This window comes from Musca autumnalis, unplaced genomic scaffold (assembly GCF_047663935.1).
Source record: "Musca autumnalis isolate F117 unplaced genomic scaffold, ASM4766393v1 scaffold_3, whole genome shotgun sequence".
In the NCBI taxonomy this organism is placed as follows: Eukaryota; Metazoa; Arthropoda; class Insecta; order Diptera; family Muscidae; genus Musca; species Musca autumnalis.
Genome location: NW_027411866.1, coordinates 259,104,262 through 259,121,844, shown reverse-complemented (window position 1 = coordinate 259,121,844; position 17,583 = coordinate 259,104,262). Strand labels below are relative to the sequence as shown.

Below are 17,583 nucleotides of genomic sequence, written 5' to 3'. Positions count from 1 at the left end.
GATAAGCTGAAATACATTTCTTTACGCATAAAAAAGAAACTTCTGTGACATATGGAGGACCCTTTCAATCTAAATAATGGATGAAATTGGGGGTCATTTGAAAACCTCAAGAATTGCGGGAAAAATCTCTTAGAAAATAATAACTATTTTCAGTACGAACAAAATATTTTGAAGGATATATTCCGTAACAGTTGCTACCCATATAAAAATGTAGTGGTGGTTTCGATTAGCATCAACATTAAAAGAAAGAAGAATATCACCATGGTCGTCATTTTCCCTGATAAAACGTAAGGCCATGTTTATATTATAGCCTATGGCAGGATTTGGAAACCTCAAGAATTGCGGGAAAAATCTCTTAGAAAATAATAACTATTTTCAGTACGAACAAAATATTTTGAAGGATATATTCCGTAACAGTTGTTACCCATATAAAAATGTAGTGGTGGTTTCGATTAGCATCAACATTAAAAGAAAGAAGAATATCACCATGGTCGTCTATTCCCTGATAATACGTAAGGCCATGTTTATATTATAGCCTTTTGCAGGATTAACCTTCTTAAAGAGGATTTATTTGACGTATACGCAAAAGGAATTGACATTTGAATCCCAGTCGGTTTGTTAAATCCGGTTATATATAAACGTACTATAATTCTGATAAAACATATCAATATACACAATTTAAATAATTCTGTTCAAAATTTACATATTAAATGTTAGGATTTTAAATCTTCCGTTTCAAACAATTCAACCAATTTGTCGAATATTACACCATTGGTATGTTTCAGAACTGCAATAATCTACTAATTTTTACTATTTTTTCCGATTACATAAAGGAAAAAATTGTATCGTAGTAAAAAATATTAGCTTCTTACAGGTTCTGGAACAATGCACATGTTTACATTAGAACTTGCCGGGTTATGAGAATAAATAAAAAATAAAATAAATATAAATAGTTTTAACTACGATTTTTAATATTTAATAAACCCACTGGGTTTCAAATGGCTTATATTTCAAATAAATCTTTAAAGAGAAGGTAAACCCTGCAAAAGGCTATACCCAGCAAAAAAGTTTGGAAGTAGTGCAATGCAGAGTTATGATTTCAATACATATTTCGATGCCATCCACACGGAGTTATGAAAATGCACTCCGCTCGATACATTTTGGAAGCACTCGCTTAAAGATCCCTAGCCAAGCAAGCCAATTTTTTGATCCCTAAAGTCGCAGTCTTTTTTTCTGAACATAAGAAAGAGTGTCTAAAATTATAAGAATTTGTTTTAAAAAAATAAAGAAATACAAACTAAAATTACGAACATTGCTGTAATTCACGAAACGCAAATTATTTTTGAAGTGGAGTTGGAGTTTTTTTTTGGAAATCTGAACTGGAGTAGGAGGAAAAATGAATAACCATTTGGATGATGAAGCAAGAGCAGAGGAAGTAAACACAGTTACGATCATATTTAATGGATAGTTTTTATAATTTGTGTTAATGTAATAAAGTTAATATTCTTTTTTTGCGCCAATAAGCCATGTATTTTATTTTGGGATATTTGCAATGGCTTGCATTCTATAGCATCTTTAGACTGCATTTAAATTCAATCGAAAACACTACATCAAAGGCTGTGATCTGGATCGAAAATGGAGTGCATCCTATCTGTGTGCCGTGGAAGCAAAATGGAGTGCTTCCTACCTGCGCGCTCTCTTGTAAAATTCATAGGAAAGGATGTACTCCAGCGGCAATTGTTCTAGTGATTTAACTGCATCCGCGGATGCAAACTTTTTGCTGGGATAATATAAACATGTCCTAAAGTTGAATTTTTCTACATGTAATTTGAAACATACTTATTTTATTTATTTTAAATAATTTATTTATATAATTTATTAATATTTAAATAATTTCATTAGAAATTTATATTATGTTAACTTTGAATGAGCATTATTTCGTTTGTCCCGGTTCAAACTAGCGTGAATTTCTTTAAAAAATTTCATGAAATTAGGTGTTCTTAAATCGAATTCCCCACTACAGCAATTTTATAATTTTACTCTACTATGGAGGTCGATCTAGAGACGCATTATTTCATGCAATTTTTTCAATGAAATCATTCTAGTGTGGACCGGGACTTTAAGTTGTGATTTTTCCTATTTCTCCTAAAAAAACAAGAAACGTTTAAAAATTAGAATAACCCCCAGTTCATGTATTTCGAAACGAAAATGTGTGCGCATGAAAGACACCCAAACTTTAGTTTTTGAAATATTATTTCATTTGCTTTTGCTTCAAAACAAAAAACAAATTTGAAATACACACTCAAATTTGGTAGTTTTTCTTCCGCATTCGTTTTCTTATCGACATACATAAACAGGCCCTAATTTATATACTTCCCAGCAAAGTTTGCATTCGCGGATGCAGTTGAATCACTACCCAGCAAAAAGTTTGCATCCGCGAATTTTACAAGAGAGCTCGCAGCTAGGATGCACTCCATTTTGTTTCCACGGCACACAGCTAGGATGCACTTCATTTCCGATCCAAATCACAGGCTTTGATGTAGTGTTTTGGATTGAATTTAAATGCTGTCTAAAGATGCTATAAAATGAAAGCCATTGCAAATATCCCAAAATAAATAAAGTACATTGCTTATTCGTGTAAAAAAGAATATTAACTTTATTACACTAATACAAATTATAAAAACTCTCTATTAAATTTGATCATAACTGAATTCACTTCCTCTGCTCTTCTTTTTGTGACACCGCAACTGATATTGCTTCATCATCCAAATGGTTTTTCATTTTTGCTCCAACTCCAGTTCAGATTTCCAAAAAAACTCTAACTCCACTTCAAAAATAATTTGCGTCTCGTGAATTACAGCAATGTTCGTATCTTTAGTTTGTATTTCTTTATTATTTTTTTTAACAAATTCTTATAATTTTAGACACTCTTTCTTGTGTTAAAAAAAAAGACTGCGACTGTAGGGATCAAAAAATTGGCTTGCTTGAAATCATAACTCTGCATTGGACTACTTCCAAACTTTTTTGCTGGGTACAAGTGTACGGTGCATTTGCCGTTGGAGTACATCTTTTCCTATGAATTCACTTATGAATTTTACAACAGAGCGCGCAGCTAGGATGCACTCCATTTTGCTTCCACAGCACATAGCTAGGATGCACTCCATTTTCGATCCAAATCACAGTTTTTGATGTAATGTTTTGGATTGAATTTAAAGCCACTCTTCGGATTGCATTTTCAGTCCAAAGATGCAATTAAAATGCAAGCCATTGCGAAATATCCCAAAATAAATAAAATGCATTTATTATTTGTGTAAAACAAGAACACAAAGAACTGTATTATATAAACACAAATTAAAAAAAGTTTCCATTAAGTTCAATCACATTTGAGCTTACTTCCTCCGTTCTCGATTCAATCCAAGCGCATCTGATTTCCTTTCATCATCCTATAGTTATTTTATGTTGCCTTCTCATCACTAGTTCAGCCTTCGACATGAACTACAACTCCACTACATTAAACATTTCCGCAAAAATGTTCGCAACTTAAGTTTTTATTTTCTTATTTTATAACAAATTCTTCGAAATGTATACACTCTTGTTTCTCTTTGGAAGAAATGTGTAGGGATCAACCAACTGTTTTTTCTGTAGGGATCTCTACAGCAACTGCTTATAAAATGTATCGAACGGAGTGCATTTTTCATAACTCTGTTGGACTACATCGAAAGATGTTGTGAAATCATAACTCCAATTGCACAACTTCCAAAATTTTTTGCTGGTTTCGTATACGCTTTTCGTTTTGAAATGAAGTGCATCTTCTTCTAAATTCCGCCATTCTACCGATATTCGTCGCTAAAATTTTTGTATCGATAACATTGATGCTCTGTTCCAGAACCTGCAAGATGCTACTAATTTTTACTACGATAAAATTTTTTCTTTATGTTATCGGAAAAAATAGTCAAAATTAGACCGTGTTTAGACATACAAATTGGAAAGAAAAATTTTCTTCTCAATTTCTTTTAAAATTTCCTTGTTGTTTAGGGGTAGTTTACACTATATGTAAATGTCATATGACATGAAATTTTCCATCATTATATAGTCGCTAATATGTGCAATATTGGGGATTTCCCTTACTCCATTTACTTTGTGCGTCCACACCAGCAAAAATGTAATAAAATTACGTCTCCACATTGCCTGCGTGGGTAAATATGGAATGTTTTTATTTCGTGTCATATGACATTTACATATAGTGTAAACTACCCCTTAGACACGGAAACCATTGGTCTGTTCCAGAACTGCAAGAATCCGCTAATTTTTACTATTTTTTCCGATAACATAAAGGAAAATATGTTATCGTAGTAAAAAATAGTAGTTTCTTGCAGGTTCTGGAACAGAGCACATGTTTGTGTCAATTATAAAATTTTTCTGATTCTTCTCCACCCTCATTATCTCATTGCGCCGTTCAAAAACAAAGCCAAGGCAAAATTGTAATGAAAAGTAAAAAAGGACGTGTGTGATAAACAATTAATTATTAAAGGAATCCTTGAATTGCATTTTAATTTTGATATTTCCACTTATTTCGAATTGTTTTTGCTTAAAAAAATAGTTTTTCCACCCTCATTATCTCATTGCGCCGTTCAAAAACAAAGCCAAGGCAAAATTGTAATGAAAAGTAAAAAAGGACGTGTGTGATAAACAATTAATTATTAAAGGAATCCTTGAATTGCATTTTAATTTTGATATTTCCACTTATTTCGAATTGTTTTTGCTTAAAAAAATAGTTTTTCCTCCAAATGGTTTTTTTCAATTGTCTCCGCTGTTGTTTGTTTCTCGACAGAGAAAATAAAATGAAAGAAAATGCAAAAACAAATCTGCTGCCAACTTCAGTAGTGGGATTCTGTATCTCATTTTTGCTGTTACCGACAAAAATCGGTAAAATTAATCGCAAAATTATGACTAAAAACACTAAGAAAAGTTGGCATCACTGTTTGTGTCGGTAGAGGCTAGCGACTACTTTTTATTCATCGTTAACTTACCGAAAAATTTCGTTAATTATAGAAATTATAAGCATTTTAATTTTACCGAAAATTATCGATAACAGCAAAAATGAGTTACAGAATCCCATTACAGGTTGTATACGAAGAAAAACGAAACAAAACAGAATTTGCCAGTACAGAGGTGTGTGTACCCCCTCTTATTCCTCTCTGGTTGGTTTGGTTGGTTTACGTGGTGGCCATACTTTATAGCCTCAATTAGTATGTTAGAGATACCGTTTTGAAAAACCACACCACTCGTTCAGAGATTGCTATTTCGTTGTTGCATGTTGACAGTTAAATCCAGCCTGATGAGTTGAGGAATCGCAGAAGGTCTCCCAGACCTACTTCTGTTATCTCTGTGATATCACGAAGGAACGGTTGTCTTAGAGCTTTGAATCGTCGTTGCATTTGAGCAGGGCAGGAACAGAGGAGGTGCTCAACAGTTTCCTCCTCTTCTTCATTCCCGCAGCTACGGCAGTGGTCATTGTGCGGTAGATTTAAACGTTTTGCATGGTTACCAATTGCCCAGTGACCGGTTAACACTGCAATAAGTCTTGCAAGGTTCCGTCGCGTTTGATTGATTAGGAACTTAGTTCGTTTGGCGTTGTATTGAGGCCACGTTAATTTTGATATCTTGCATGTTGCCGTTTTGTCCCATCTACTTTCAGCCAGTGATAGATAGTGTTTGAAGATATCCCCTTTAACTACTCCCATTGGAATTGCGACTGATGCCTTTGGGAGTTCGTTAGAGGCGGATCCTGCTCTAGCTAACTCGTCTGCTTTTTCATTCCCAACAAGTCCCTTGTGGCCCGGGATCCAGGTGAGAACTACTCTTGACAGACGCCCTAGTTTGGCAAGTTCTTCTTTACAATCTTTCACTAGCTTTGATGTGACAGCGTTGGATTTTAGTGCAAGGAGCGCCGCTTGACTGTCGACGAAGATTCCTATTGAGTTTGCTGTGTGATGCTGTAAAAGTTCAGTACAGGCCTCCTTTATTGCCAGTATCTCCGCTTGAAAGACACTACAGTACTCAGGTAGCTTTGTAGATGTGTGTATGTTTGCTTCGTCCGAGAACACACCGGATCCGACTCCACATTTCATCTTGGAGCCGTCCGTGTATACCTTAGTGTCATATGCTATCAATGGTGATCCATTACTCCATTCTCTTCTGCTTGGAAATTTGATTGCAAAAGGCTGATCAAAATCCAATGTAGGTACGCAGTAATCAGCAGTGGTTGTTATTTCTTTCGGAAGTTGTTGAAGCATGCACGCATGTCCGTAAGTTCTGTCTCTCCACATACCTAGAGCTCGGAGTCTTACTGCATTACATGTTGCTGTTGCTTTGATGTGTAAATCAATTGGCAAAATGTGCATCATTATATTGAGGGCTTCGGCCGGACACGTTCGCATCGCCCCTGTTGCCCCGATGCATGCAGATCTTTGTATGCTGTATAGTTTTTTCTGTGTTATTTTCTTGTCCACTGCTGGCCACCACACTAGTGCTCCATAAGTGAGAATTGGTCTGATTATGCTGGTGTACATCCATAACACCATTTTAGGTTTGAGGCCCCATCGGCTTCCAAACAATTTGCGACATGCGTAATATGCAACAGTTGCTTTGTGAGCACGGTGTTCCACGTTACGTTTCCATGACAGCTTAGAATCTAGGATGATTCCTAGGTACTTGGCATGATCTGATAGGGGTATTTCTTGACCTCGCAGTCTTGGGAGATTAGGTATTGCATATTTGGTCTTTGTAGTGAATAGCACCATCTCAGTTTTCCCTGGATTCACTCCCAGACCACATCTTGTGGCCCAAGTATCTAGCGATCTCAGGGCTCCGCTCATAATGTCACTTATTACGGTCGGAAACAAACCAGAGACGAGTATTACCACATCGTCCGCATAGGCAACCACCTTAATCCCCATGTGGTCAAGTTTATTGAGAATTTCGTTGATGACAAGGAGCCAAAGTAATGGCGAGATAACTCCTCCCTGTGGAGTTCCTCTGTTCACGTGCTTTGACAGTGTACTGTTTCCCAGTGTGGCATTAATAACTCTGCTTTGCAGCATGGTGGTAATCCAACTACTGATGAGTGATTCCACGCCGAAGTTATCTAGTGCTTGTTTTATAGCTGATGTACTGACGTTGTTAAAGGCACCTTCTATGTCCAGGAAAGCAGCTAGAGTAAATTGTTTGTGCTCTAAGGACTTCTCTATAGTCCTAACGACTTCGTGTAGGGCTGTATCCGTCGAGCGCCCTTTAATATAGGCATGTTGGCTAGAAGATATGATGTTTGAGTTTTCCATCTTTTCTCGAATATACACGTCGATGAGTCTTTCGAGCGTCTTAAGTAGAAATGATGAAAGGCTTATTGGTCTGAAGTCTTTAGCATTTTCGTGACTACGTTTTCCTGCTTTGGGTATGAAGACAACCTTTACCTGTCTCCAACTCGTTGCAACGTAGTTAAGGGAGATACATCTACTATAGATGTATACTAGCCAAGGATTTATTATTTCCTCTGCACATTGTAGCATTTTTGGTATGATTCCATCTGGTCCTGGAGATTTGTAGGGGGAGAAGCTGTTTATAGCCCACGTGACTTTACTCGGACTTATTATCTTATCAACTTCACTGTTGTTTTTATCTACAGCTGTAATGGGTCGCATTTCTTCGGTACTGTCTGAGCAGCCGGGGAAGTGCGTGGTAAGAAGGATTTCAAGAGATTCGGCTGAGTTTTCGGACCAGGTGCCGTTGTTTCTCTTTATATAGGTAGGATTCGAATGACCTTTTGCCATAACTTTGCTTAGTCTGGCTGTATCTTTGGTATTTTCTAACGATCCGCAAAAATCAACCCATGATTGCTTTTTTGCTTTGGCTATGGCTTTTTTGTATTCCTTTAGCTTATCCTTGTATGACTGCCAGGATCCGCTTTGGTAGCTGGCATTGAAAGCTTTCCGTGACTCTTTACGCAGTTTAGAGAGTTCGGATGTCCACCATGGTGGATAGTGTTTTTTCGATCGTGTCATTGGACAGGATACTTTAAAGGCTGTGTCTAGTGATTTCTCCAGAATAGATACAGCTTTGTCAATACATGTTGTAGTGTCGCCTTTTTGAGGAGAGCTGGGGAGTTCATCTTTTAAAACCCTATTAAATTTCTCCCAGTTTGTTCTTTTGGGGTTGCGAAAGCAATTTGTTGGCGTTTCTTTTTCAGATATATTAAATAGTATCCAATTGTGATCTGAGAAAGAATTCTTATCGGATACCATCCAATTAGCAATTTCAATATGTCGTTTATCGGATACTAAGGTTAGATCAATGACATCTTGCCATCCCCTAAAGTTATCCGAGCTTGGAAATACAAAGGTTGGGTTAGTACCTCTATTGCATATAGTGAGATTGTTAGTATTAATGAAATCTAAAACTGACTCACCTCTGTCGTTGATTTCAGAGCTACCCCACAGGGTATGTCTTGCATTTGCGTCGCAGCCAATGATAATGGTGTTGTGTGGGTGTATGGCCCCCAAGGTGTCCCAGACCTCGCTTGGTGGTGCTTCCCTTGAGTGGGCCATATAAGAGGATGCGATAAAGAACTGTTTACCATTTTTCAGTTCCACTCTTGCCACGGTGAAGTCCGCTGTACTATACTGAGGACACAGAAATGCATTTATGTTTTTTTTTAACAATTAGACATGATCTTGGCTTACCTTTATCCTTCATGTATAATGTATTGTATTCTCTGCTATCAAGTCCCTTTACTTCATTCTCGAAGACGTATGGTTCTTGTATAATGCCTATGTCTAGATCCTTCTCCACCAGAAGGATCCTCAGGTTATCTGAAGCTACCCTAGAGTGCTTCAGATTGATCTGAACGACCTTAAGCATAGTTTAATGAGGGGATGATGTGGATGGCCCCTCTAGCTGCATATTATCGAGCAGCTTTTCGGCATCGTCGACGTCAACACCATCGTCTTCTCCGTTCGGGCCAAGTGGGCGTAATATCTTAACTTTGGCCTCCCTTACGCCAAAGAACAGTTTGTTGCCTAGTCTCTCCAGTGCCTCTACTCCGGCCTCTGTTATCGAGAGAACCAAGCTCATGCTATTATTATTGGGTGGTTCTATGGCGATTACAGACCATTCATCCATTGGAACGTCTTTGTTCATTTTCGCCAGACCTTGCAGTAATTTGGGGCCGTCGCAGTCTATCTTGGGCAACCAAACTCTGGCTCGAGGTCTCATAGGGATATCTTGGGCTGGTATCAGCCGCAGGCTGATGTCTTCCCAGGCATCGCTGATCTTTGCGATACATTTCTCCAAGAATCCTTTTGAGAACTCGTCCATGCATTTGATTACCCTATAACCACGGTGTACCTCGCTAGAGTCGAAATGGGGCACAGGAGAATCGTCGTTTGCGAAAACATGTTCCATAACTTGTTCTGACAACTTTGTTTCTACCATGCCCCATTCCGCTGTGGTGATAGGGGACAGCTTGTCATTCTTGTCGTTGGCCACGGCAACCATCAGGTTATCCTTAACGACTTCGTTGAATGGGCGTTTTATTGTTGAAGAGGCAGTGGTGTTATGCTTTAACTTTTTCCTCTTTGCGGGCTTGTTGTCCTCTGTGCGAGAGCGTTCACGCTTGGAGGATGTTGGTTGATCATTTTTAGAGGCTTTAGCTTTTTCGTATTCCTCTACGATTTTGGTGTAGGTAATTTTGTCTTCTTCATCCCGTTCATGGACTGTACCTTCTGCAGCATTCTTAGCAATTTTGCTGAGAATATACTTTGCCTTCTGGTACAGGGCCTTACGAACGTCGGACGGGCTTTTTTCTTTTTGTTAGACTGACCATCTTCAGTGACGGTCAGAGTTTGTGTGTTTGTTTTATGTTGCTGAAGTGAGTCAGAGCTGTTTGCAGTGCTGACTACACTTGGTTGGCTAGCTGCCAGCTCCTGGCTGGAGGCTAAAAGTTCATCCTCGGAAGAGTTGCCACACTGCATCCGAGGGGTAGTTTTGGTTTGGTTTTTGTTTGTTTTTTTAGTATTTTTTTCCATAGATTGTTCCCACGAGTGCTTATTCCTCTCTACTCCCTCGCCCATAAATACAGTTGTGTAGTTCCGGAACGAACTAGTTCCAAGGAACTATTCCGGACAAGGAACTATTGGAACTATATCCGGCTCTTTCATTTGTATAGTTCCTTTAGTTCATATAGTTCCAGCCGTGTATATAATTCCATTCATTTGTATAATTCATTTTCTTTATTTAATTGGACACGCACTTCGATCTTTCTTTTAATAAACGTAAATCACATCCTTGTTACATCGCTGCAATTTATTTATTTGTATGTCAATTCATCCACCAAAAGATAAAAAAAGAAAGAGAAAGATTCGGAACGATGGAAATAAAAAGAACGATGAAAGAGAATGATTCACTGAACTATATCGCTCTCAGAACTATTTGGAACTATGGAACTATATTAAGGAACTAGTTCCGTTTGGCAAAAGGAACTAGGAAGATCGATCCGCTCCAGGATCTAGATTGCCCAACTTTACCCATAAACTTAATTTTCTTTCCCATCAACTTTCCCTGTATAAACAGGGACTTAGTAGATTCTTGCAGTTCTGGAACAGACCATGAGTAAGAGAATAGCACTTTCGGTAATTCAACCGAAAATTTTCGTTAATTATCAATATCGGTTCCGTAGAAAAAAAGTTACAGAATCCCACTACACATGACAAATTTTCCATTGAAAATCTGTTAGAGTCCTAGTATAACGATTCAAGCAATGCAAATTTCTTATGCTGTAAACAGATACAACGTTTGGGTAAAGTTTTGTGTCGTTTTGGTCGTTTTTACACTGTTGGGCATGATGCCGAAAAATTCAAATTCATTTGAAATATATGCCGACAAACAGATAAACGCTGGACTTTGGTATCGTCGTCGCCCTGTTGTTGTTGTTTTTTTCTCGACGCCCAACGCAAAACTTTAATCAAACGTTGTATGTGCTTTCAGCTTTACTTCTTGTTCAAAAGATAATTTCCAACGAATTATTTTACAATTAAAAAAATATTTTTATTATTATTTATTTATTTATAATTAGGCTTATAGTAAATATAAGACTAATATACAAGATACAGCATTAGCGACAAAGGCCATCAGCTGATACATTGTGTTTGTATAGTTTTTGAATAATTAAATTATTGTGCTTAATATATTGAAATATACAATTTATATTTTGGATGTTGATATTTTTAAGCATTTCCAATCCTTGGTTTTGTAGAATGGTTCGTTGTTGGTGAGATAGAAATCTGCATGTTACGAGAATATGTTTTATGCTGACCATTTCGCCACATTTTGGGCATCTGTTGTCAATATTCCTGTTTATTAGGTATCCATGTGTTAATATGGTGTGACCCATACGTAATCGGGAGTAAACCTTGATTTTCTTTTTGTCAACGTTGGTGGGATATAATGCGATATTGTAAAGTGGATTAATTTCACTGTAGTGATTATGATAAAAGTTGCTCATGTTGTCCTTATGTAGTTGACGCAGTCGATTAAAAATGTGAGTATTAATATCGAGGGTTTCGACTATGGCATTTTTTATAAGAGGTGCTTTGCATGCATTTTTTGCAGCGGTATCAGCGAAAACGTTCCCTGCTATGCCAACATGGCCAGGAATCCATATTAGTTTAATATTATTATTACTGGATATTAGCTCATCTCTGATTTTATTGATACAAGTCCATTTTGTATTAGAGATATTTGCTATGCATTTCATCGCCGACAAACTATCGGATAGAATTAACGTTTTACTTTTGGTTCTTTTAGCGATATTAATAGTGCGGTTACACTACAGTTTTTTGCCGGGTTAACCCACTTTATGAGGATTTATTGCTTAATCTGGTCAAATCTGACCAGATTTGCCATACAAAAATTAAATCCTCTCACGACTGGGTTTATTTTAAATCCGGCACAAATCCACCAAAAATACAGTGTTGTATTCGGTATTTGTGCAAAAAAATCCAACTCTACTCAAAAAGTACCAAAAGTTGCAACTGTTTTTGCAACAGAGTTTGTCGTGTTTTACACGTTTACGATTGGTCGCATGAGATTTTATGGAGTTAATAAATCTAAAGTTATTTGAAAATCATAAAATTATTTATTTTTTTTACATTAGACACTTTTTTAACAAAAAGTACGCTTGATACCATGATACAAAAATGTATCCCTCTGTGTAAAATATACCAATATGAGCAAAGAGGGGACGATATCTCATACGAGAAATTGTAAAAGTGTAAAACACGACTTTATTAGTTATTTTGTATGTATACGTAAACAAACAACAGCTGACAGTTTATATCCTCGAAAAGCTAAGTGTAACCAGCAAAGATTAACCCACTGGATCTATTAAACCCAGTGGGTTAACCTTCAATAGTGTAACCAGGGTATAACGGCTTCGAGTATACCTGCTACTTCCGCTGTTAACGTTGAGTAATAATTTGATAGTATTTTCGATGAGAGAACTTTACCAGCACTACTCACTACTGCGTATGCCGTGATGAAGTCGTTTTTTGAAGCATCTGTAAACAGAGTGACCCAGTTTGTATGTTGTGCAATTAGACGATTAAAATTGGTTATATATATCTCATTGGGTGTGTTATCTTTTTTGTACACAGATAAAGATATATCACAGGAATCTTCGGAATACATCCATACAGGATATTTCTCAGTATAGCTTTCTGTTTTCCCCACAAAGTTTAATACATTGTTTTTAACACATTCATATATTATAGATGGAACTTTGGGCTTCCTTTTCGATGTAATTACTTTTTTGACGTCTTGATTGATTATTGAGGAGGTTATGGAAAGAATTTTAGGTAATAATCTGTTCCTTATTTCAAGGTACCTTTCCTCTAAGGGCGGTAAACCTGATTCAATAAAAAGCGTTTTAATAGGCGTAGTTCTGTATGCGTATATACTAGATCTAACAGAACCATGGTAAACCGACTTTATGTATTTTAATGAAGAGTTTGGACTGTTTCCGAAGAGATAGAGGCCATAATCTATTTTGCTTAAAACAAATGTTTTAACAAGATAAGTGAGTGTGTTAATATGAGCGTAAGATTTGTTAGCAAGGTATTGGAACAGTTTTATTGCGACGTTGAAAATTTATTAAAGATGACAAAACCACACGACATTACCATAATCCAAGGAGATTTTAATGCTAAAGTTGGGCAAGAAGAAACAACAGGAATCACAGGAAAATTTGGGCTATGACATCGGAATGAAAGAGGAGAACGACTGATACAATTTTGTCAAGAACACCGTTTTAAGATTGGGAATACTATGTTTCGCCTCCACCCAAGACGACTTTACACCTGGAAATCGCCACAAGACAATAACAGAAATATTGTTAGAAACCAAATCGTCTACATTTTAATAAATAAGCGATATTCCTCCTGCATAAATAAATGTTCTACGTACCCAGGAGCAGATGTTCCCTCGGACCATAATCTTCTGTTATGCAAACTACAGATAAAGCTAACTACCATCCGAAAGAAAACACCAAAGCGAAGAATTAATATTCAAAAATTAAATGATCTTTCCACTAAACAATCCATGAAAGATCACCTTAATACAGAACTATGCAATATTGATGGAGAAGATGTCGAAAATCTATGGAACAATGTAAAAAACTCCGTGAATACCATAACCAACAATATCCTTGGAACCACAACAGCTGAAAGAGAAGACACATGGATGACGGACGAGATACGCGCTTCGCATAGAAAGGAGCCAATATAAGAACTCAAATTATGAAAAATATTGGGAAATTAACCAAGAAATAAAAGTTGCAATTCGGGCCGCAAAAAATGAGCAATTAAATAAACAGTGTCAGGAAATTGAAAGACTCCAAATCCTACATGACGACTTCAATCTCCACAAAAAGTTAAAAGAGGCATCTGGAATATATTCAAAAAGATCATCTGCATTTATTTTCGATGAGAATAATACAGCCATATATGCTGTTTATATTAGAGCTTTTTGCAGGGTTAACCTTCTTTATGAGGATTTGTTTGAAATATAAGCAATGGAATTGACATTTAAAACCCAGTCGGTTTGTTAAATCCGGTTATATATAAACGGGGTATTATACGAAACTTCAGAGAAGAAGAAACACTGGGAAAAATATATTAGAAGTCTGTTCACAGATACCACAAGAACAGAAATGCATAACACAGATACGAGAGAAGCCAATTTTAGAGGAAGACGCATTACAAGAAGCGAATTAGATGTGGCCATAAATTCAATGAAAAACAACAAAGCTACCGGGCAGGATGAAGTCCCATCTGAATTATTTAAATTACTAGATGGAAGAAATAAACAACTATTGTTGAAATTATTCAACCAAATTTATGAAACAGGACAATACCCTCAAGATTGGCTGAAATCTACTTTTATTATGATTCCCAAGAAAAATAATGCGAAGACGTGCGGAGATTATAGATTAATAAGTCTTATGAGTCATGCCCTTAAATATTCTTAAAGATAATACATAAGCGCATATACCCAATATGCGAAGCACACATGGGAAAATCGCAATTTGGCTTCAAGGAATGCATGGGAACTCGAGAGGCCCTACTTAGTTTGAATGTACTTATACAAAATTGCCGCGATGTACAAAAAGATGTATATATGTTTTGTCGACTACGAGAAGGCATTCGATACGGTCAACCATGACAAATTGATGGAAATTTTGATTTCAATTGGGTTAGAGGATAGCGATATAAAATGCATCAAAAATCTGTACTGGCAACAGACAGCAAACATTCAAGTAGATGGTGAACTTACTGGAAATGTTCCAATTTCGAAAGGTGTAAGGCAGGGTTGCATACTATCGCCTCTCCTGTTTAATTTATGCTCCCAAAAAATATTTGAGGATTCAATATGTGCGAAAAACATCGGAATAAGAATAAACAACACAATTATAAACAATATACGTTATGCCGACGACACCATCCTAATTGCAAGCAGCCTCGCAGGACTACAAAAACTAATAGATGTTCTTGAACACGCCAGTACGTCATATTCCTTAAAAATTAATATAAAAAAGACAAAGTTCATGATTATATGTAGAAGAGGCGTCGAATCCAACACTCCTTTAAGCATTAATGGTACTCAAATAGAAAGAGTCTCAACATTCAAATATCTAGGAGTTCAAATTAATGAGAACTGGGATCCATCAAAAGAAATAAAATGTCGAATTGAAATGGCAAGAAACTCTTTTCATAAATTTAGAAAAATATTAACTAGCCATGACATAACTCTGGAAACAAAAAAACGATTTGTAAAATGCTACATATGGTCAGTACTATTATACTCGGCAGAAACATGGACACTGAAAGCAGCAGACGAGAGAAGACTGCAATCGTTTGAGATTTGGATATACCGACGGATCTTAAAGATATCCTGGACAAATCACATCTCAAATAATGAAGTACTGAGGCGAATGAATACCGAAAATGAAATTATCAGAACTATAAAGACGAGAAAAACTGCTAATTTGGGACACATTATGCGAAATAGAAAATATAATCTCCTCCAAGTTATTATAAGAACCAAAATTGTAGGTCGCAGACCAAGAGGAAGACGAGAAATAACATGGATGAAAAACATTCAGGAATGGACAGGACACCAAGATGAAATAATACCCCGGTTACACTATTGAAGGTTAACCCACTGGGTTTAATAGATCCAGTGGGTTAATCTTTGCTGGTTACACTTAGCTTTTCGAGGATATAAACTGTCAGCTGATGTTTGTTTACGTATGCATACAAAATAACTGATAAAGTCGTGTGTTACACTTTTACAATTTCTCGTATGAGATACCATCCCCTCTTTGCTCATATTGGTATATTTTACACACAGGGATACATTTTTGTATCATGGTATCAAGCGTACTTTTTGTTAAAAAAGTGTCTAATGTAAAAAAATAAATAATTTTATGATTTTCAAATAATTTTAGATTTATTAACTCCATAAAATCTCATGCGACCAATCGTAAACGTGTAAAACACGACAAACTCTGTTGCAAAAACAGTTGCAACTTTTGGTACTTTTTGAGTAGAGTTGGATTTTTTTGCACAAATACCGAATACAACACTGTATTTTTGGTGGATTTGTGCCGGATTTAAAATAAACCCAGTCGTGAGAGGATTTAATTTTTGTATGGCAAATCTGGTCAGATTTGACCAGATTAAGCAATAAATCCTCATAAAGTGGGTTAACCCGGCAAAAAACTGTAGTGTAACCGCACTATAATAGCCCGTTTAGACTATTCATTTTAAATCGACTCGATTTCTAAATCCAACTTTTAAATCCTAGTTGTTTAGACTAGTCTAAAATGATGTAAGATGTCAGTCAGTTGATCTTTGTTTACGTATACATACGCGAATTTGCTAAAAGAATTGCTTGAAAATTAAAAATGGAATGGAATACTGCAAAAATAATCTGACAAATTGCTATTAAATATGTTGTTTACAATTTATATTAAATTAAAGCTACATCCATTTTATTTTTATTTCATATTTTTTTCTATTTTTCCGCTTCTGTTTGTTTTTGTGTGTTTGTGTTTACAGTTATTTGAAAAATGTAAATAATAGGGTTATGACTTTTTTACAACCTCATATCCCTGTGTCATATTTGGATGAGCTTTTGCATAAGGTTAGATAAAATCTTAATTACAAGGTGATTCGATAGAAAAAAAGCTCACTCACAGAAAGCTTTTAAAGTTTTTATAGATGAGCTTTATGGAAAAAAATTTGGAGTCACTTTAAGCACATAAATAACTCAAAATAATCGTTAAAGCCACACGACGTATCCAGAATGACATAAGCTGTTGTTTCTCACCAATTTTATCATATTATTACATATATATCATTTTATATGATATTTAGCTTCATTCCATGTATCACATAAATGAACTTTATTTTTGGCATTAATAGACTAAAGTTCATTCACTCTTGCTACAGGAAATCATTTTTGAGAAAAAAAGTCATAAAGTCATAACCCTAGTAAATAAACGACACATGAACATAGTTGCCAATATTGGTACAGACTGCAATCGTTGCATTTTTAGGAGCAAAAAGCAGTGTTGTATTTCAAAATATTTCGATTTAACATTTGATTTAAAACAAATCCAAGTTTTGAGTTGATTTAATTTTGTATGGTAAATCAGGGTGGATTAAGCACTTAAATCGAGATAATGCCCTTAATCATGGTATAAGGGTATAGTCTAAACGGGCTATAAGCCTTTTAAGCGCCGCAAGAGATAGTAGTGTTGGGCAATCTCGTTCATTGAGCGGATCGATCTTTTTCATTCCGTTCACCAAAAAGATCCGGGTCGTTTACTTCGTTCGTTGGCTCTTTTTCGTTCAACAATACATTTGACTGTATTATTTTCTTTTGAAGTCGTTCGTTCTCTGCTGCAAATGACTCCGTCGTTCTTTTCACCGAATCGTTCTTATGAAAATGTTCGTTCACGAATGACAC

At 36.1% G+C, this 17,583-nt stretch overlaps 1 protein-coding gene across 1 annotated transcript; it reads right to left on the bottom strand.

Moving 5' to 3' along the window:
• Positions 1-8,191: 8,191 nt before the first annotated feature.
• Positions 8,192-10,028, bottom strand: LOC141398494 (uncharacterized). The gene is made up of 3 exons (XM_073975781.1): positions 9,959-10,028; positions 8,739-9,860; positions 8,192-8,678 (listed from the first exon to the last, which is right to left on the bottom strand). The coding sequence occupies exons 1-2, from the start codon at positions 10,026-10,028 to the stop codon at positions 8,920-8,922; spliced, it is 1,011 nt and encodes a 336-aa protein (XP_073831882.1). The 3' UTR covers positions 8,192-8,678; positions 8,739-8,919.
• Positions 10,029-17,583: the final 7,555 nt, after the last annotated feature.